The sequence below is a fragment of the Sander lucioperca genome, chromosome 21, assembly GCF_008315115.2.
Source record: "Sander lucioperca isolate FBNREF2018 chromosome 21, SLUC_FBN_1.2, whole genome shotgun sequence".
Taxonomy (NCBI): domain Eukaryota; kingdom Metazoa; phylum Chordata; class Actinopteri; order Perciformes; family Percidae; genus Sander; species Sander lucioperca.
In genome coordinates, this window is record NC_050193.1 from 15928351 (window position 1) to 15950146 (window position 21796).

The window sequence follows — 21796 nt, forward strand, 5'->3', positions numbered from 1 at the left end:
CATACTGGCAACGAAGTAATACCTGTAATGTGTTCCCCCATCCTTCTTATGTGCAGAAATGCATTACAGAGTTCAGCTGAAGCTAATGAGAGACTTTAGAAGTCGGTGTTAAACAAATGAAGTGGGTAACTTCAAACGTTTTGGTCTTTTAAGTAGAAAATCCCCTCTTTTGGTTTCTTCAACTGTGTTTTCTTGCTGAGCTGCAGTGGAGAAACAGCACAAAGAGGGAATCAGGTACAAAACTGACTTAACTATAGAAGATACTCGCTTGGTTTTTTAAAAAAGCAGACTGCTAAGGCCTCATACTAGCTTCTGCTTAACTGTAGAAATCAGTTTTGTACAGTAAATGGATTCTGGGTTGTCCCCCATCTCTTACATTGGAAATGCATTTAGGAAGAGATCTCTTTTTGGTCAGTGTGGAGAGGAGGAATGATTACATCGACCAAAAAACTGTTCCATTAGTACTTCAGTACTAATTATTCCATCAGTACTGGTACATCAGTACTGGCTGTAAAGGTAAGACTTGAAAAAAATGTCCTCTCCTCGTCAAAGTATTGTCAATCATTTGTTTAAAGATTGTTTGCCCAGAGCAAATGCTGACATCATTTTTAGCATCTTTATATGAAATGTCACAGTAATTATCATTCATTTTACTCAAAACTACTCAGACAAAATCTAATCTTGCTGAAGGTTCAAAGAGAACGTTTTTATTGGATGTTCATGCAGCACACTGTAATGTACTGAAATGTAAAGCATGTAACAATAGCATCCCATAATGTAGGGTTGGGCATCGTTTTGATTTTAACGATTCTGATTCCAATTCCGATTCTTCCTATTGATTCCGGTTCTTATGGATTCTTGATTCTGATTCTTTAAGGGGTGGCGTGTTAATTAAATAACATTTTGATTTTGATTCAATGGTGGTTTACAGTTTTACCGGTCTTTTTCAACGTAAAGTAAAGCCACACTAGAGTGCCACTTACTGTGCTCCATGGCTGCAACACAACAAGCCTGGAAATATAGTGGCTGCTACGGAAACCAAAACATGTGCATGTTCAATTTGGAACCCATGATCGGATTCGAAACCAAATTTTTCCAAACGATTCCAATAAAAAAAACGATTCCATTGAAATTGTAATTTTATTACGGAACCCGTTCTTGATGCCCAATCCTACCTACTGTATATCACATATGCTTAATGTAGAAAAGTGACCAGCTCGTATTATTTTATAAAATTTTATTTACATTAAGTTCAGGAAAACCCTTCTCAGTAGCATTATGGAACTCTGGGTCACTACATGGCAGAAATATTGAGAGAAGTTTTCATAAGCGTGATCTCAGGATTAGAGAGCCTTTGTTTTGCAGCCTTTCAGCTAGGGCTGCACGATATGACGAAAATATCTAATTGCGGTTATTTTGACAGATGTTGCGATTACTACATAATTCACAATATTTGAGGGAATCAACATTTTCGTATCATTATTCTAATTTTCATTGAAAAATATCAATATTATAATGATTATAGTGTGATTTTTGCGAGGATCTGTACCAAACAAAGATTTTTTTCTTTAGTCTGTAGGATACAATTTGTAGGCTAGGCTGTCTCCGCAGCACCACAATACTTAATTCAGAATGGTTTAACACATTTTGCCTTTAACAAATATTGCGCCCGCCCTGCGATTTGGATGGATTGCACTAGTCCATATTACGATTTCGATAAAATTGCGATTAAATGTGCAGCCCTAGTTTCAGCCTCCATCACTTCCGATCAGCCAGTCTCTGCAGGAGGGCAATGACTGTGTCCTGTTTGGAGGAGAGCAGCTCCAGGGCGGTGGCTATCCTGCCGAGGGACTCTGCCATCCGTACCTCCCTCCTCTCGCGCCTCTTCTCTCGGGCTTCCACCCTGCGGCGAGCCACTCGGTCCAGGTAGGCCTGCTCCTCCTGTCGCTGCAGAATCTCCTGGAACAAAGTGGCGCTGCCCCGCTCCTCGCTTCCCTTCTCGTTCTCTCCTTCGGTTCCCGACGCGGTTGTTGCAGATAACGAGGTGGAAATGGAAGAAGTTAGACAAGAGGAAGTAGGGATGAAAGAGGAGGAGAGGCCGAGGAGACTGGGATTGTTGGCGAGCGGCGCGTTGCTAAGGCGAAAGGGTGCGACGACGCCTGATGAGAATGATGGAGCTTTGCGGCCAACGTAGCGCGACGTGTTGAGGTCTGTGTTGCCAGTCGAGCCAAAGGAAGGGGAAGTAGAAGCTGTCTCTGTGAAACAAGGCGAGGAGATAAAAGATGGAGATGGCACAATGGTGGCTGGATGGATGCTGGTTGTAACAATGTCACTGTTGAGGACGATCAGGGGCTTGAGCTCCGGAGCATGTGTCGGGCTCATGGTGGCTGTAGTCACTGAGGTAATAGCCGCAGCGCTACTGATGGTTTGACTGCTGACGGCTCCCACTGAGTCCACCCCACCAGTGGAAGCAAAGTCCCCATTAGGGCGGATGATGGTGGTGGGCGGAACCTGTGGTTTGGCAGCGATCTTTGCCAAAGGGCCAGGCAGAGTGGAAACCGTGTTGCTGCCCTTGTTTCTTTTGGTGTTGACGATCTGAGTGCCAACAGTGTCACAGAGTGTGGCGTCCATCAGCTAGTGTAAGAGAAGACAAAAGAAAGACAAAAAGAGATGGAGAGAGGAAATTAACAACCCAAGTTACTAAAGGTGACCGTTCCTTTGAAGTGGTGGCTCCGACTCTGTGGACCGCCCTTCCTATTGTCTTACGTTCTGCAGTCCGGGCTGATGCTTTTAAAAAGCAGCTGAAGACTCACTTCTCACTCTCGTTTTTTACAGTAATCTTTTATTTACATTGGTATTTTATTTATTTTTTGCTTTCTCATTTACTGTTTGGATCTCAACTGTATTTTAAAGTGCTCATATTATGCTTTTTGGCTTTTTCCCTTTCCTTTATTGTGTTATATATTATATATCTTTTTTGTGCATGTAATAGGTTTACAAAGTGAAAAAGCCCAAAGTCCACCCCAAAGGGACTTACCATCTCCAACAGAAAACTTTGTAACACACGTTATAATGCTCGCCTAGCTGCTAGCATGGCACGCCCTCATACTCTGCTTCTGACTGGCTAGTAGTCCTTACCTAGCTACTGCACTTGTGCGACTCCCAACAAAGATGGGACAGAAGTGTGATGCCTCACTCTGTAGCTAAAACAGAGAGCTCAACACACAGGGTGAAAAGAGGAGCTGTAGCAATGTGCAGTACAACAAAAAATATGATGATTTTGAAAATTAAACCATGTAAACCTATTCTGGTACAACCTCTAAATACAATTATGAACCTGAAAATGAGCATAATATGAGCACTCAAAAAATTATCATGTGAAGCACTTTGTGACTTTGTCTGTAAAAGGTGCTATATCAAATAAACTTATTATTATTTGTGACACCCAGATCGGGTAACCATCAGTGGATCTCTCGGCAGTAGGGACACACACGTTCCCATGACAGAGCAGTCCATTCATACACTAGGTTCCATGCTACTGTAAGTGATGTAACTCATCTTTTTTGTAAAGATATACACCGCCCTCCAAACTCCTTGATGCAGACTATTGCTCTCACTATGTACACTGCGTCAACATGTGGAGAAATCCAAAGTTTGGCAGGCCTGCTGTTTGGTTGCTAAGCTATGATTGCACAATCACTGTTTTTGGAGGGCGGGGTTTAGCAAACAGACTGACAAAGGGAATGGGAGACCTGGAAGGAGAGTAGAAATGAGTAGAAAGTAATAGTCTGTCAGTGGGATGTTTGAGCTGATTTATTATAACTTTCTTTATAAAACTTACATCGAAGAACTCCCAGGACGTTTTAGCGTGTCCCGTCTCCCGGCTGCGGTCTTTAACCCTCTTGTATGTGACAATGAGGTTGTTCCACTTGCGGCGGATCTTTTCGACAGGAAGCATGTGCCCCTTAGAGGCCATCTCCTCCTGGACACTCTGGAAGAGCTGTGAGCGTTCCCGAGTCTCATACAGGCCCCAGCGGCGCCCGACGGCCTCTATCAGACACAAAACGGCTTTGGAGGAGAAATCAGAGCCGGACGGAAGCGTCTTCTCTGAGGGAGCAGGTGGCATCGCTGAAGCTGGTGGAAAGGAGAGGACACAGGTGACTTTGTTGTTGTTTTTTTAAGCTGTGGGGTACTTCATATGTAAATGGTTATGGGGGAGATATATTGAAATATATTTAAATTTCTCAACCAGTTTCTTACTATAACCCATAAAAACATTTTCTGCCAAAGTGAGAATTTGGATTGTCTCACATGAGAGATTTTCTGTTTTCTCTGTGCTCTCTTTGCTGGTTTGAAGTGGGCGGGCTAAAGCTTGATTTATGGTTGTGCGGAGGCTCAACGCAGAGCTTTCGTCGTAGCCTACGTAAGTGGCCTAAAGTTTAAACTTGTGCGTTGGAGTGTGCGTCGATCTCTTTAAGAGAATAGCAGGGCCGGCATGTGTGTGTGCGTGGGGAGTGTGTGGTGGCTACATTCACACTGCAAGTCTTAATGCTTAATTCGGATTGTTTTGCTCAGATCCGATTTTTTGTTTGGCTGTTCACATTACCTTTTAAAATGTGGCCTATATCAGATTCCAGTGTGAACTGTTTGCGGTTCCGAACTGACCCGCATGCGCAAAAGAACAATAACAATGACATCAGACGCAGCACGCTGTTGCACTACAGTTAGGGAGGTTATGGAGGAAGTAAGCATTTCTTCTCTCTCTAAATTTAGCTTGAAGGCTCTTCACCTTCCTTTGACACTGCAGCCATGTTCTCCTGTGTCCCTGTTCTTCCATTTTGTTTGCTATTTTTTTTAAAATGGAGCGGTTACGGTATGATTCTTCTAGTTTTGATTGAATTGAAGTCTCTCCCCATACACTAATTAGGTCTAACACCTCACTCTCCCTCCATTGACTTACTCCATCACTGTTTTCAATTTTGTAGGCCTAGTCAAGTTTTTAATGTTACTGTCTGTGTCTAGGGCTAACTCCCGCCGGCGCATAATTGTGACAAATGTCGATGTAGATTGACGTAAAAGTCACATCAAATCCGCCTTGGTTGTTCACACTGCTGGCTGCATTGAAAAAAAACAGACCTGGGTCTGATTCAGGACCACATATGGAAGTGGTCTAAATCTGATTTGAAAAAATCAGATCTTGGCAAGATTTGAGTGTTCACACTACTTCTGAAGAAGTCTGACCTGGTCACGTGACCCCCCCCCCAAAAAGAAATCAGATTTGGGCCACTTTTGCCTGCAGTCTGAACATAGCCGTAGAGAGAGTAAGAGTGACGAGGATTAGCTTCGGAGAAAGTGCCGACTCTAGAGTCATAGTGAGAGAAACAAAGTGTCTCCCCTGTTCTTTCTGACCACGGTGGGAAATCTGGAGCAGGAAAAGTTAACCCTCTCCTTGATTTCATGTTGTTTATCAAGAAGGAGAACCAGGAAATAAGTCGGGGGGGAAATGCAGCGTCCACGCCATGGCTGAGCAACGTGCGTCGAGCGGTGCACGTCAGGCTACGGCGTAGGGTCCGGCGTAGGTTTGTGTCTCCATGTACCTAAGTACGTAGCCACGGCGTATATTTTACACAGAAGCATAAATCACGCTTTAGTTGGAAATAGGGTTGGGCGGTAATACGGTATACCGCGGGGTCTTAAAAATAGCAACGGTATCAGTTTCAATACCGTCATTAAAAAAAATGCAATGCCCTTAGGAGACAAGGATTAAATATTAAATATAATTTATGTAATTATGTGTGGTTGTCATCACGTGACAGTATGGAGGAGAAAGTAGTTTTTTTGTAAGTTGTTGTTATGTTATTATTGTTTCAGTATTAGTGTTTGGTATTCAGTTTCTGAACGCTGCACAAGCCAACAGTTTGGTGACGCCATCTGAGCCTTACGTCATAATTTTTAATTAGTCACGGTAATACCGTATACCGCGGTAAAATAGGGAGGAGGTTTGACGGTATCAAAATTTGGATACCGCCCAACCCTAGTTGGAAAAGGTGATGTGGATTATCTCGAGTAACCGGGTCATGATTTCTGGAAAGAGACTTTGCTGTTGAGTTTTTCAAATGTATCGTTTTAGCGCTTTGTGCACCACAAGCCAAGTGCCACTTAGGTTCCATTATATCGGAGAGAAGGCGGACATCTCTACGACTAATATCTCCAACACTGGGCGACTCACACCAAAACAATCTCAGATTAAACAATAGCACTGCATGTAAGAGGGAAGATATATATTTTGGATTTTGGACAGGTAGAGCTTGAGATCTAATTAAGTTAAATAGATTTTCACTGCCAGAGAACTGTATTTGTATAAGTGAACTCATGTGCACTAACTTATTAACCCTTGTGTTGTCCTCGGGTCAAATTTGACCAAATTTTATATCAGAATTCAGAAATATGGAATTCTTTCAACCAAATTGCCCAAAATTAACATGGATGGTTCCATACAACGTTCTTCAGGTAAAATTAATGATTATTTTCATTGAATTTTTGGGTGTTTTATTCAATTGCATAGCATTTGGAAAAAAAAAATCAAATGGGAATCTGATCTTACAACACAGTCTCACGGCAGTTCGTGAAATGGTCACATAATTTAATCTATTTGACTTGTGTACACGAACACGTTTATCTCGTTTTTTTCGTGGTCGGCACGTTTCTTTTTTTCGTGATGGTCAGCACTTTTTTTAACATACCAACAATTGCATAGCTGTATACAGTGGGACCGGTTGGGTTTAGGAAACGTGACATGCGGGACGATCCCCGGTCTCCTGGGTGAAAGTCCTGTATTGGTTGACCCATCCACCACCCCAACCAACCTCCCTATGCAGATTTTCGGGCTACCGTAGTCACTCTTAATGCTACGTCATCTTCTCATTGAGAATCATGCTGTGATCATGAAAGATACTTCCCATTGAAATACATTAGTTTAAAAAACATGCTGACCATCACGAACCACCCCCCCCGAGATAAACGTGTTTGTGTACACGAATCAAATTTAGATTAAATTACGTGACCATTTCACGAACTGCCGTGAGACTGGGTTGGATCTTAACTATTAGTCAAAATAATTCATAATTTCTGTGACAAAAACATCCGAAAAGCTCAAAAGAAGTTCATTTTCAATTTTGACCTGGAAGGACAAGTTCATGGTTGATGGGAAGACAACACAAGGCTTAACAAACACAACAAAGGTTATGTGTGACAGTTCAACATTTCTTACATAGAGCATTATGCTCTATAGAGTGTGTTATATTTTATGACAGAATCTGTTGCAGGAGCTCACACACACACACACACACACACACACACACACACACACACAACAATCCCAATAGTAAAAGTGTGATCCTCTCACATTGATGCACTCACCTGGAGCTATCTTCAGGTACGTTTTTCCATCCACTGATGTGGCGAAGAAGCGTTCTGCACTCACGGGATCTATTGGTGGCACAGATACAAGGCACATGTGATGAAAGATTTTAAAACATGTTACACGTTTATCTGAATATGAAACTGAAATTAATATTGGATTATTTTTGCACTCTAAAGAAATAAAGATAAAGCCAAGCGAAGCGTTTTAAATCAGCGGATGTGTGCACTCACACAGCAGTACGGGAGGCTCCTCTGCAGTCTGATCCCCCCCTCCTCCTCCGCATGCGGTATCTCCGCAGGGCGCAGGCGACTCTCGGCTGCCCAAAACCAGCGCAGATGGATTCTCATCGACCGCTTCAGTTTTCACATGCATCATCGCCACGTCGCTGCAGCCTCTTTGCAGATTTCCCTCCATGGCTGACACCAAAACATGAGCCTAATAATGGAGGCGAGGGAGAGCCTGTTCTGTCTGCGCAGGCGTTCAACTGGCAGAAAGTTTGGAGATCGCGGATGTCAAACGCACGGTGATGAGTTCAGCCTCGGTATGTGCTGCTAACGTCATGACTCCCGCATGTCGGGTTTAGTTATATGTGCGTGATGGACAAACGCCCCCCCACCCCCCTGTATGTTTCTTGTAAGGGGTAGAGAGAGAAATGGCTGCGCTGTCCACCTCAGCCGACGGATGCGCAGGGCGGCTGCGCAGCTCCCCGCACAGATTTGCTGCTGGCAACTGTGACAGTGACGTCAGCCGACTGTACATGTAAACAAGCTTAAAAATGATTATTAGAATTTCAACTTTCAACGTGTACTTAGTCTTATCGAAGAGAACCCAATCTTTGATTGATTGATTGGTTGGTATTATTAGACCCTTTCGTTATAAGATACGATACAGCTTTGCACCATATATTAAAAAAACAAAACAAAGTCAGGATAATAAAGCCCTAGGACTTATTTCCATTGTGGTCCCATACATAAAGTAAATAGATCCATCAAGACAATACAGTAATAAAAAGAACATACTAAGATTGGCATCGGAGCCATTTTTCAGTGCCTGCTAAAACCTCCTAAACTTCTGACCATCTTTAGATTTCCTGACAACCTGTTCCACAGGCTTGTTGCTACATACAAAATTTAAATATTATAGGAAATAAATTCCTGTCATCTTGTGTCTTTCTCATAATTTGAAGGTTTCATTTCCCTGCGGTGTAAAAGACCCATCAGCCAGTGGAAGTGATAGCAAGTGTCAATGTTTTTGTTTACATCTGGCATATAGATTTAACCATTAAGAGACAAGTTTTTTTATCAAAATAAGCCGTGTCATTAAATATGTACACAACTATTATTTTTTTTAAACAGATATCAGCAACAGACAGATGAGAGAGAGACAGAAAGAGAGTGCAAATTAATCTTAGTTTAAATACTGTGTAGTGAAATGAAAATCCTGTTTGATGTTTTTGCATGATGCCAATGCTTGTTTGTGTTGAATTGTGCATTTTATACTTGTACCCTTGTTTTGTGCACTAGGAAAGTGTTTATTTAAAATGTGTCTGAATAATCCTATAATGGATGGGCCATAAGCGTCCAGATACGAAAATAAACCATTCATTCATTCATTCATTGCCTTTAGACAAATACAAACTGATACAAATACTGACTTTTATAATACATACATTCATAATACATACATTTCCAAACCCTTTGAAACATACGTCAATAAAAACAATGTTGGGAGCAACATACAGGAAATTACTTTTTTTCTGAACTTTTAAATACTTATATTATTTTGAAATGCATTAAAAACATTGTAAAACCTTGAAAGATAAAAAAGATTAAAGAAAAACATTGAAATATGAAACCTTGTTATCTCTGTTTGTCACATCACTAAAGAAAACAAGTGAGACGGGACGCGCAGCAGCACACAAACATCCTAAAGATTAAAAATCAAAAATATTACGGTGCAAATCCGCCATCATAACAGCAGTGCGCAAAGGTCCAAACGCGCCTGGCTTTTAAAGGGAATGGGAGATGATCTCTGATTGGTTTATTACATGTTACGCCCAAAACACACCTATGATTAATGAAGACACTAAGTACAACCCTTTTGAACCATGTGCCCGGAGGAGAGCAGCTCCAGGAACAAAAGTGAACATTTTCATTGTCCTTTATATTTTACACTTACATTTCCAAATCAAATTTTGGAATGCAAAAAGTTAAACTGGATTATCTTTTGTCCGATTTAATTTAGTTAAAAGTCCCTTGCCTTCTCTTGATTCGCAATTCATTATTTTGGGATATTTTACCCACATAGTATAACACTTGACATAAGGTCTATTTACAGATTTTTTAATTCTTTCCTCAGAAGCTATTCAGTTTCAAAACTGATCACCGTTTATCATTCAACAGTCTGTTCTTTGATGTTGAACACATTGTTAAATTCCTCATCAAATAAATTCTTCAGTCTGTTGCCCATGGCGAGGAATTCCGCCTTGTCCTGCAAAAAAAAAACATAACAGATCTCATCACTATATGGCCTAACAAAGTAATCTTAGCACCATATGTGTTAATGATGAAAACTCCTAACCCTGCATGCCATCGAGAGGGTTTTAATGACATTGTTTCTTACTCTGTTGTATGAAGCACAGTTGGTGAAAATGAGCTGGACGTCGGACACAAACTCTCCAACAGTCTGGTAGAGTTGCTTCTGAAGTTTGTCTGCTACATTACCCAGCCACATCGGAGTCGTGATCTTAGTGGAGTAGTCTAACAACTGTGGATGGCAAACAGAAATAAATGAAGGAAATCAAATCGCGATATCCTCTGTCGCAATATACATATCGCATACATATCGCAAAAGACACTAAGATATTTTATGTGTTAGATGAAATAAAATAGAAATCTGCACTTTTTTAAGTTGTGCCTTTTATATTCAATTCAACGTTCAATGTGTGTAATAAAAAAATGTTGGAAAAGATTTCCTTTTTTTCCCAAGAAAATTGTTGAACTAAAGCAGAATACTGAAAGCAGCAGAAATGCAAAACTGAGCACACTTTAGTATCGCTTTATTCATCGCGAGTAATATCGTTATCGCGATATTCAGCAACATTATCGCATATTTTCCTCATATCGTGCAGCCCTAGAAGGAAATACTCAACACTCTGCGACACCTTTGTATTTTCTTTACATCAATATCAATATACGGTTACACTTTACTTGAAGGTATCTACATAAGAGTGACATGACACTGTCATGAACGTGTCATAAACATTATAAACAAGTCAAATGTTTATGACATAACGCTTCTGTCAGACAGTGTCATTCGGTTTTTGTCATGACAAGTTAAGGTTAGGGTTAGAGTTCATGTGTCATGACAGTGTCATGTGTTCATGACAGTGTCATGTCACTCTTATGTAGATACCTTCAAGTGTTACCCAATCTACCATAAGCAAAGACCTGAAAATAGTGTGAGTCCTCCAGTAGCCAGATTATTGAGTTCTAGGCCTGTAACAATTATTACATAATTGTCTAATTGTCAATTTATTTACGTAATCGCGGTTTCTTTGTTTAACCGTAATTAATTGCTAACATAGCTAAGGTCCTAAGGTATGACTGCTGACGGTAATTGTTGATTTTGTTTAGATGTGTCAAATATGTTATTATATAAGTAATTATTGGTCAGACTGTTAGTTGTTGGCACTTGATACACATTAATACATACATAAATGTGTTTAAATTGGACTGAAAGAGACAATTATTTAGTTTTTCGCATTTATTTTTGAGACGACTAATGGTACAGCAAAATTTGGAATTTTTTACAGCTCTTTTAAGTGCACCTTATTTGTTATTAATTAAATAATTAGCACTTTTTGGCATGAATAGGAACCGAGTAAACAGGTTGATAGGAAAAGCGAAGAAAAAGACTTACATAGAGGCATGGGTTTGTAGTAAATATTTGATCCTCGTCAGCATCGCACAGATACAGAAGGAGATACTGGCATTGCTGTTGATGTAAGAAAAGACTGATAAGAGACGGAGAAACGGGCGTTACGATGTAACGACAGAGGGTCACAGAGTGTGCTTACCAGCATGCAATGGGATATTTGGCGAGACATGGCTGCTTCTCTTTCCAGCTCATCCATGTAAAGCCACTCTTTAGTGGTTCGAAATACACAGAATGTACACATCCATAGACTATTGTCCCTGCTCACACAAACACAGACACACACAAACAAAACACATATGCACAGGATCCCACAATTATCAAACTTGAACAGAATATGGACCCCTCTCTCTTTTTGTTTCACTCTAAGATAATGCCACTGACATAGGACTAGTGTAACATGATAACTATTTAGAAATATTTAGACAGTCATTTAACAAGCTAGTAAATTTTAACTAGGCTGAAAGATCCAGGGCAAAAAACAACAAGCTAAAAGACACTAAATGGATTATTAGAACTCAGGGGAACTGCAGAGTCGAATGATCATTTTCTGTGGGTTTATAATATGAGCAATACCCCCCACACGTAGTAATTTGATGGAGTGTTCCTATAAAAATATTGATAAGTAGGCGTGTGACGAGACGAGCCACACGATTGGGTTCACGAGAATGAGATTTTAACACCATTTTAAAGAAAACTTCAATTAAGAAATATGACTGGAAAAATGGTCTTTACTCAGAGAGTAAAACAATTTAGAAGTCCAAGCCAGACTCATCTTCAGGCCAGATGTATTATAAGACCAACCAGGCCAGACTCCGTCTTCTAGCTGCTGCTCTGCACTTGTGACCGATATCGCGAGACCATTTTTACCTCGACGTCACATTTTAATCTCGCGAGATCTCGTCACACCTCTATTGATAAGTGCAGCTTTAAATTTCGAAAAGCACGGCTTTTTTTATAGGAACACATACATCACTTTCAGTCTCAATGAGACACATGACAAACAAACAACTTATATCACATAAAAGAAAAGCTCAAAGCTCACCCTAACAAGGCGTCTTCTACATGAGGCAGGTGACATTTCTGGTGGAAGGAGCGGGGGCAGTGATCACACACCACCAACTCTTCTTCTTCTTCTTCTCCAGTTTTACAGATGTTACACTCATCATCGTTTTTCTGATTCTCCTGCCAAGACAGACGTGACAGCTACTCCGATTACACACAGTACAATTATATGTTGTGTCTGAGAGAAAAAGCTTCCTTGTTAAGACTTGTACTGTAGTTTCTTGCTCTTTAACATCGCTGTAACATCAGCAATGGCCGTCACATTGTTTATGCAGGAAAGATGTATGTAGAATGGGGAAACGCTGTTTGTCTGAAACTGACTGATCAAGAAACTTACCAGGTCTTTACAATCTGGTTTGCACAGTTTGCAGATGCACAGCAGTGAGTGGACCTCCAAGGTCTTTGCCTGAAATAGACAAATCAACAGTGTCTTCCTCTTTGTTTCATAGTTTAGGTCTTGACAAATCTTGTGGCTCTCTCATTGCCCCTCTGGCTACAGTCACATTTTAGAGCTGAAACACAATTTTTATCTCATTGATAGCAGCTCCACTTCTTACTGTTTGCTCTCTTTACACCATATCAGAGCTGTATTACGTTGCTGCTAATGCAAAGCTAACATTTCCTACTTCTGCCATTTCACACTAAGTGTTAACACTAAATGTGAAAATTAAGACTGGCAAAAAAATGTGGCGGCTTTTATCGGGAAAAAGGTTGACATTGTTATTGACTGGCTTCTTTATCAATACAAAATGAGTTTGTTTGGCTGCATTATAAACAGATACATCTGTTTATAATGCAGCCACCATAGCAAGTGTTAACAATACTTTATGTTACCATGGTAACACCGGGTGTCACCAAATCAACCAGGACTGAAATCTTGAACTTTCTCTTTCTCTCAGATTGCATCACAAATGGAGCATAGCATAAGTTCAGGCAGGTCATGGAGTTTAGCTCGGCTATTATCTCAGCTCAGAGCTGACAGTCCCTAAGCCAGCACACCAGCTGAAAATTATGATTTTATGGAAAGTACCCCATGCCAATCTCTAGGTATGGTGAAGGGTATGTGATGATGTGGGGCTATTTTAATTCCAAAGGCCAAGGGAACTTTATCAGGATGCATAGTATCCTGGATCCATGAAATAACTGGCCTTTAAAAATAAAAATCTGCCTGCCTCTATGGGAATTTAACATAGGGGTGTACTTACTTATGCCCCATATTTTAAGGAAGAACATTTATTTATTTATTTACGATACATTATTCAGTCACAAAGATAATTGGTGTCCTTAAAGGTTGTATTTTTCCTCATTTTTTTTAATTAAGGCATTAAGATCAATTTCCAAAAGATGATTTTTTTTATTCCTCTTTTTAGTCAACTTTAGCATGGGTTCATAAACTTAGGAGTGCCACTGTAGCTCAGCTGATTCCCTCCTAAGCATATGATTGGATTTCCCAAATAGAGGCGCTCTATTTAAACAGCTTTTCCCAGCCTACCTCGCTGCATCTCTGCTAGCACTTGCAACCCACCTCCACCCCAGCTCCTCCGACTAAATCAATGTCATGTCTGTTGTCATTGATGTTGCTCTGTTCTGTAACCTAGGGGGATCCTGCCTCTGCTGCTCTCCCTGCTTAAGGCTTTCCATGTATGCACGTGGAAGAGCGGGGAGGCCCCCCCAGAACAGAGCAATACCGCCAAATACAAACTACAAATGACTAAAATCTATTTATTGACAAAGTGGTCCTGACTGAAATGCAGAAAGATGCACAGTCAATAATAACACAGCATCCTGATCATGGTTACCTCCAAGAGGACACTGATTGGTTCCCCTTCCCACTGGATGTCTTTCCTCCAGCAGCTACTTGTCTGATCTAACGCCTTCTTCACAAACTCCACTGGGGTCATCCAGGTCGTCTCAGTGCGAATACTCTTCCCACAAGTCCCTGGTGGTGAAAGCATTTAAGATGAGATACACGTTACACACTATGTACACTGTCCATTACAGATATTCAGCTTTTTGTAGATAGTAAGATATAGTTACCCGACGCAAATCGTTTTTTGTGTAAGGTCCCTGCTAAAGCTCCACATGTAACTTTGAACACCTTCCTGCCACTGTCATTGCTGGCTTCTGGCTGCTGCTCAGTCTGTTCCTCCAGCTCTCCTCCTTCATCTGTAATGGACACACGTGGAACGTGTGAGTAACATAAAAATTGCTATGGTACTGGGACAGCATACACATCTAAAGTAACTTCTATTATTAGCGTGTGTCAACCCTGGATATCACTTTGAAAAAAACGGCACCTGTCACATCTGTGAAACTTTCTCTGCTGCTTGACGAAACCTGTTCTTCCATGTCCAGGTCACAGTCCTCCTCTTCATCTTCTTCTCTGTCAGACACTAAGAAATGGAGGAGGTGAGTGGCCATTTTTCCATTGATTGTATACTAGGGCTGCACGATATTAGGAAAATATGCGATAACGTTGTTGAATATCGCGATAACGATATTACTCGCGATACATAAACAGATATTAAAGTGTACTCAGTTCTGCATTTCTGCTGCTTTCAGTATTCTTCTACTTTACAACAAATTGCTTGGTGAATTTAAAACAAATAAAAGGAAATCATTTTTCAACATTCTTTTATGGACAAACTGAACATTATATTAAATATAAAAGGCACCACTAAAAAAAAAAGGAATGACAGTTTTCTAACGATATTTTCTTTCAACTAACACAAAAAAACGTGTATGTTGCAGCCTTTCGCGATGTGTTTATTGTGCCAGTTGATATTGCAATGACGATTAAAAAAAAACTAAATATTGTGCAGCCCTATGGTATACCTCAATTATTTCTCCTACATAACAAGAAGCTCACTTTTGTCTTTTCTCAAATGTGTAATTTTTTTAAAACTCTAAATTTCATAGATGCCAACTTAGATGAAAACAAAATTACATTAGATGGATAGATCTTGTAATAGCTTGTTGGGGATGCAGCACTCTCTCATAAGCTATCACAAATACTCATCACTGTTTTGCACTAATACAACAAACCTGTTAAATGATCAGATGGGAACAGGGGCTGCTTGGCCTATAGCAGGAAGAAAAGGACATTGCTCAGATCAGGATCACTAACAACAAGAAGATACATTAGATCATTTATTTATTGATGTACTTTCACCAGTTTTTCTTCTTACCTTTTTACACCCTCCTTTGTACTTCCCTGCTTTCAGGTGACCTTCCTGCAGTGAAATAAAACAAACTGTGTGTGACGTGATCTAGAGAGGAACACTCACATGGCCAATGTTAAAGAAAAGCAAGCCGTGTCACAGTCTTGTTCAATGTAGATTCCAAAATACAAATCAGTTTTCAACTAACCTGTATTAGTTTTCCCAGTGGGGTGCCCATACATTTAATGCTCCACTTCCAGTTCTTATTGCTCTGCTTTCCCGCAATCCTCTCAAATTCACTGGGAGTTAACCACTTTTTCTCAACCACAATGCACTTCTCCCCTGAAACAAACATTCAACACAAACAAGATTGTGTTAGTCTACAGCCACGACGTTCCACTTCCGGGATTGCTCAGGTGCCGCTGGAAATTCTGCCGGATGTCCGTTACATTCGGCTTTCTTTGTGTTGGAATTTTAAACCCCGGTGGATTTCTGAGGACTATGGTTAACTGCTCCTCAGATCTCTGCAGGGTAAATCCAGACAGCTAGCTAGACTATCAACAAGTTCCTTCTGGAGGCTATTCTGCAGCGGCACCGTGGCTCCGTCTGGTGCTTAGCACCGCCCAAGACGATTGTGATTGGTTTAAAGAAATACCAATAAACCAGAGCACATTTTTTCTCCCATCCCGGAATGCTGTGTGGACTAGCCAGACCCTCCTCCGCAGCGCTGTGTAGGAAGGTCTGGCAATGCCAGACTATGGATGCATTAATGTCAACCATAACTCATCTGCTGTGATGACCAATCTATGTCACTATCTTTAGCCAGGTTGCTGTGATTTCCTATAATTACATAACGTAGTTATAGGAAAAGTCCATTTCTAAAGAGATTTACTAACTACTCTCCCCCAAAACCATTTTTTCCGTTTGCATTCGCACTGGCCAAGTGGCCATAGGGACTGGTAAGAGGGGTAAGGGAGTGACACAAGCACGGCAACGGTCTTTATAGCGTTAAAATCAGAAAACCGGGGCAGGCGCCTGCTGGCTGTCGCCTGCTGGCTGTCGCCTCACTTCATGGAGCTTCTCAACTCCGAAAACTTTGAAGCAAATTGTCAATTCTGCATCAATTTTCGGAAGACTGCCTATATTCGAAATCTAAACAGTTCATTTCTCACCTAAGATGTTGTCAGAAGTGAAATTAGTGATGAATAAGATGGCGAAAATTAAAATTAAAAATTGTTCCATTGTTGGTCTGTCTGTACCGGAAACCCGATCCTCGTTGACCTAGGTTCCTATGCTGAAAAGGGAACAGCGAAAAGACCCTGGCCTGAAGTAGGAGCTGAAAGAGTTACAGGAACTGCGGCCAGAGGGACTTAAATATCCCCAAATTGGTCCAGTCGGAACACGAGAAAAAAAGGGTTCTAGGAATTTTATGTTCTAGGAACTGCAAAAATCCCTCCGGTCGGAAAGCGGAATCAGAATTTACTTTTGAAATGTTTTCATAGAAAAAGTTGTATTCAATGAAATCTGATTTAAGATTTCTGAGCCTGGTTCCAATTCACGGGTTTCAGTGTTTTGTTTTCCTTTCTAGAGAAGACAGCGATGATGGTATTTCTTGTTCATAATCAGATACTTCAGTGATTGACTTGTACTTACCTTTAGCCAGTCGGTGTCTGTTCAGTGTCCCGTCCCGGTCTCCACAGGTCACAGGCAGCTGGAGCTTATAGATGGGCCAGGACCAAATGTCGTTCTTCTCTCCCTTCTTCAGGGGAGAGGCTGGAAAATAAAAATATATTTTAACTTCTTTGTTCCTAATGCGAAACTTTGTTTCACTGAGACATAGAGAGAAACATAATTTAGTGTAGGGCTGCACAATATATCATTTTTTTATCGTCATCGCAATATCAACTGGCGCAATAAAACACATCGTGAAAGGCTGCGACATATCACGATAGACACAAAACAGATTTTTGTGAGCAAGTTGAAAAAAAATAACAGTAGAAAACTGCACATTAAAATGTAACAGTCGTTCTTTTTTAGTGGTGCCTTTGATATTCAATATAATGTTCAATTTGTTCAATAAAAGAATGACGGGAACAATGTTCTTTAATTTTTTTTTAATTCAACAAGCAATTTGTTGTATTGTAGAAGAATACTGAAAGCAGCAGAAATGCAGAACTGAGTACATTTTAATATCCGTTTATTTATCGCAAGTAATATCGTTATCGCGGCATTCAACAACATTATCGCGTATTTCCTCATATCGTGCAGCCCTAATTTAGTGTAATAACGTTTCAGCAGTGAAACAAAAGTAAAGCATAAGTGGGAGGTGACTTACAGAAGCGTAGTTTCTTGGATTTTTTCCTTGGAGTGAACTGAGATGATGGACCGGCCTGCTCCTCCTCCTCATCATCATTATCGCACACGCTCCTGCTTCTTAGTTTTCTCTTCTGTTTCACAGAGGTTTTTTGCTTCTTCTCTCCCTCCTCCTCATCTTCTGAAAGCTCCTTCCTTTTCCCTTCATCTGCCTCTTCCTTTTCCACGCTCTCGGGCACTTCAAAATGGAAAGACCCTGCGGTTTAAATTAATGCCCATAGGATATAAATATCAAGTACACATCAAGTGACAGTGAAAGAATGTATTTTTTTAAAAGTCTTATTTTCTAATCCAGTGCTTCCCGACCTTTCTGACAGGGTGACTCAATATGTGGATACAATATGCATACTTTGTTTTAATTGTAATTTCAAAAAAAGACAATCTGACCGTCCAGGAGACTTTTGTGCAGAAGCCGCAGGGTGGGATACTGGTTCATGATGGTCTCCTTGAAGACGCAACTCCAGAACGTCTTGATGCGCTCCGATTGTTTTCTCTCCAACCAGTCCAGAATTTCATAAAGACCTTTCCTCATGTTGTCTTTACTCTTCATGCGACTGACTTTCTGCACACACAAAAGTATGGAGAAAATAAGGGTTTAATAATTCAACAGTAGCCTATGTATACATTTATTTATTTCTTTCATGAATCACTCCAGTTACCTCGACCAACACTGCACACAGGTGGGAGACCGGGGATGGTTGTATCAAAAAGGGATGGTATGGTTGTTAACAGCACTAGGGATGTTCCTAAACACTTGGCTAATTTCCCTCATGTTTAACGTAAATTCAAACTAAGGACTAGTCGACTAGTCTGTCTACTAGTCTAAAAGTAAGAAAACACTCAGAAAAGAGCCAAAATTGAGCACACGTTAATGATCTAAATGAAAATAGGACCAGGGAGGTCAGAACTACCCATGTGATTGATGTGAGATTGATGGGTTTACAGAGTGCAGCATCACAGACTACAACAACTTATGTGTCGATTGTATAGTCCCAGCAAGGACTGTCCATTGTTATTCAAATAACAAACCATTGGTAAAAGGACATCCTGAATGCAAAGTAGAGAGCTCAATCACCTGATTCACCTTGTAGCCACTGAGCCACTGGTGAAACAGCAGGGGGCCAGTACAAGGACTGTGAAGGTCTGGTCTAAAAGCTGAGGAAACCCTCCAGTGTTTCCATACAGACTGGGACATGTTCTAGGAGGACTATGGTGATGATTAGGGCTGGGTATCGTTAAGAAATGTTCCATACCTGTACCGATACCAATACAGTGACTTATACACCAGTTCCTAACTATACTTTTTTTGATACAAATTTTATAAAAATCCATTGTAACAAAAAGAAATTACAATATTACAGAACAAATCGATTTTTATTGTCCAGCTCCTACGTGAGCCCCGTCTCTGTGCGAAATGTAGAGTTTTTCCTGCATACCTCTACGACGTGTAACGTTAGACAGCCAATCACCAGCATTATTAGGTCTTGGTAGATGCTGCGTGCTTATTGGCTCACAGACGCTTACTCCTTAGGTATTGAAATTGGGTATTGAATGGCGAGGCATTTTTCGATACTCAATACTAAGGAGGCAATTCAGTCTGTGCCTAAAAAATATTGAATTCAGTACCCAGCCCTAATGGTGACATTGAGGGTTCCTCTTATTGCATAGGCTAACTGAGTACATCAGTTTAATGTGAGGAGGTTTATGTATGTCCCATCCAAAAAGGTTCGCTGCTTCCCTAACAACAAACCCTGAATAAACATAAGACAAATAAAGACATAAAAAGCCTTCAACAGGAAGAAGAGGGCTTTCATGGCCAAGGACTGCAATATTTCTTATTTTTCTATACAGTGTATTGTTGTTATATATTGTAGTATAATAGGCCTACATCTTTTTTTTTTTTTTTTTTTTTTACATAGTACTACTTATTTCTACTTTCTTATAACTTTTCTGTTTATCTATATTTCTATTCTAGAATGGGAGCAACCCAATTTCCCCACAGGGTTTAATAAAGTATTTCTGATTCTGAGCTGCAGTGGACAGATGTTGGTTGAGTTAGAGCTGGAATGCCAGCGCCCACTAACAAAGTAACAAAGTGTGAAATTTCAGTGAAGTGAGGAGAATGCTTTTCTGCTTCATTTGCAAACCATTTGCAAAGCCCATAAAGAACACCTACTGTAAAGTTATTGTTACAAATATGGTTCAGTAATCTCAGGATATGAGGAAAATATGCGATATTTGATAACGTTGTTGAATATCGTTTTAACGATATTACTTGCGATAAATAAACAGATAAAGTGTACTCAGTAGTGCTAATTCTTTCCCGATGTGTTTTTTGCGCCAGCTGATATCGCAATGACGATTTAAACCCGAAAACCCGATATATTGTGCAGCCATGTTCAGTAACCTTGTGTACATAAAGTGTAGGTGGGTTATTGTTTCCTAGTCCATGATACAGTAATAATGAAGTGTATGAATGCTGGTGCCTATATTCATACAGACCGGCGTGAGCATTTCATTCAAGAAGGATCCATATGAGGAAGCATAAAGGTGGATGAAAGCGGTATTAACAAATGCATGTTTCCACTTCCGTAACTTACTTTGTATTTGTCCTCTGCGACCAGGTCGTGGTCCCTGAGCTGGCTGAGAAAGGTGTGCGGTTTCTCCAGGCAGGACATTTCGGTTTTATGGCGGTGGAAAAACCGCAAAAGTTCCTCATTCTCAAGCCAATCCATCGGGTCCATCGGTGGTCGGGGCGGACACTTCAGCACACTCCTCTGCAAAAAAACACCAGGCCCAGCGAGACCACTTCTGCTCCAAAGGCTTTAAGTCGACGTTACGTCCATATGGCGCAAAATAATAAACTACTTTAGAAAGGCTCCCCCCGTAGTATTAACATGCAATAAAAACCCTTTGCATAAACTGTCCTGCTCGACAGGATCTGAACACAGTGAAACAAATGAGCACCAACAAGTTCACCGCGCTATCAAAGCAAAGAAGAAAAAAAGGGGGAAAAAAGCGGAAGTTCTTCCATGACTGATTATATCTTCTCTTGTGAATCTGCCCACATGATTTCTCAGTTCCTCCTTTCTCCCCATAAACCCTAAATCGTTTTAGTGAGCAATGTAACTCCGCCCGCTCCCCCAGCCTTTTCTTCCTGTCTTCTCGGTATCGGTGACGTATGGAAAGTGAAAGTAAAGTACTGTTTACGTTTCTGTCTGGAAGTCGCAGTTCTGGTCAGTGGCTGCAGGGGGCTGAAGAGTCCTGACTCCCTTTGTATTTGTATGTTTTGGTCCAGAGGTGGAATAAGTATTCACATAATTTACTTAAGTAAAAGTAGCCTACTAATACCACACTGTAAAAATACTCTGTTACAAGTAAAAGTCCTGCATTGAAAATGTTACTTAAGCAAAAGTGTGTATCATCATGAAAATGTACTTAAAGTATTAAAAGTAAAATAACTCAATGCAGAAAAATCCTCATATTGTAGAAACTGGAAACGATCCCAACAGTTCTGTGTTTAATGGTCTAATCATTTCAGCTGCACTTGTAGGACCATGTATTGTTGGGTAGTTTACAGTAATTAAAGGTCCCATGACATGGTGCTCTTTGGATGTTTTTATATAGGCCTTAGTGGTCCCCTAATACTGTATCTGAAGTCTCTTTTATATAGACCTTAGTGGTCCCCTAATATTGTATCTGAAGTCTCTTTTATATAGACCTTAGTGGTCCCCTAATACTGTATCTGAAGTCTCTTTTATATAGGCCTTAGTGGTCCCCTAATACTGTATCTGAAGTCTCTTTTATATAGACCTTAGTGGTCCCCTAATACTCTATC

At 40.5% G+C, this 21796-nt stretch overlaps 2 protein-coding genes across 4 annotated transcripts; both read right to left on the minus strand.

The window, feature by feature from the left end:
* Positions 1 to 1220: 1220 nt before the first annotated feature.
* On the minus strand, positions 1221 to 8085 carry LOC116065262. The gene is made up of 4 exons (XM_031320699.2): positions 7654 to 8085; positions 7420 to 7488; positions 3842 to 4134; positions 1221 to 2634 (listed from the first exon to the last, which is right to left on the minus strand). Exons 1-4 carry the CDS (start codon positions 7835 to 7837, stop codon positions 1759 to 1761), a joined length of 1422 nt encoding a protein of 473 aa, XP_031176559.1. The 5' UTR covers positions 7838 to 8085; the 3' UTR covers positions 1221 to 1758.
* A 1577-nt stretch (positions 8086 to 9662) lies between these two features.
* sp100.1 (SP110 nuclear antigen, tandem duplicate 1) lies at positions 9663 to 20999 on the minus strand. 3 transcript variants are annotated; one of them, XM_031320669.2, is made up of 16 exons: positions 20559 to 20996; positions 18346 to 18520; positions 17921 to 18154; positions 17239 to 17358; positions 15794 to 15927; positions 15613 to 15657; positions 15470 to 15506; positions 14722 to 14817; positions 14462 to 14590; positions 14224 to 14363; positions 12762 to 12830; positions 12405 to 12565; positions 11502 to 11619; positions 11345 to 11419; positions 10046 to 10189; positions 9663 to 9913 (listed from the first exon to the last, which is right to left on the minus strand). In XM_031320669.2, exons 1-16 carry the CDS (start codon positions 20700 to 20702, stop codon positions 9815 to 9817), a joined length of 1920 nt encoding a protein of 639 aa, XP_031176529.1. In that variant the 5' UTR covers positions 20703 to 20996; the 3' UTR covers positions 9663 to 9814. The 3 variants fall into 3 exon arrangements, with proteins under 3 accessions (XP_031176529.1, XP_031176530.1, XP_035852706.1); XM_031320670.2 differs by having other exon boundaries at positions 12405 to 12544; positions 20559 to 20992; XM_035996813.1 differs by lacking the exons at positions 15470 to 15506; positions 15613 to 15657; positions 15794 to 15927; positions 17239 to 17358 and having other exon boundaries at positions 20559 to 20999.
* Positions 21000 to 21796: the final 797 nt, after the last annotated feature.

Excerpts from the sequence above, each read along its gene's own strand:
- sp100.1 (XM_031320669.2), bottom strand. The coding sequence starts at position 20,702 with ATGGACCCGATGGATTGGCTTGAGAATGAGGAACTTTTGCGGTTTTTC. Across the intron at positions 18,155-18,345 it reads GCACAAAAGTCTCCTGGACG|GGTCTTTCCATTTTGAAGTG; the intron begins GTCAGATTGTCT and ends TTTAAACCGCAG. Across the intron at positions 14,364-14,461 it reads CAAAAAACGATTTGCGTCGG|GGACTTGTGGGAAGAGTATT; the intron begins GTAACTATATCT and ends TTTCACCACCAG.
- LOC116065262 (XM_031320699.2), bottom strand. The coding sequence starts at position 7,837 with ATGGAGGGAAATCTGCAAAGAGGCTGCAGCGACGTGGCGATGATGCAT. Across the intron at positions 7,489-7,653 it reads GGAGCCTCCCGTACTGCTGT|ATCCCGTGAGTGCAGAACGC; the intron begins GTGAGTGCACAC and ends TGCCACCAATAG. Across the intron at positions 2,635-3,841 it reads CGTCCTGGGAGTTCTTCGAT|CTGATGGACGCCACACTCTG; the intron begins GTAAGTTTTATA and ends CTCTTACACTAG.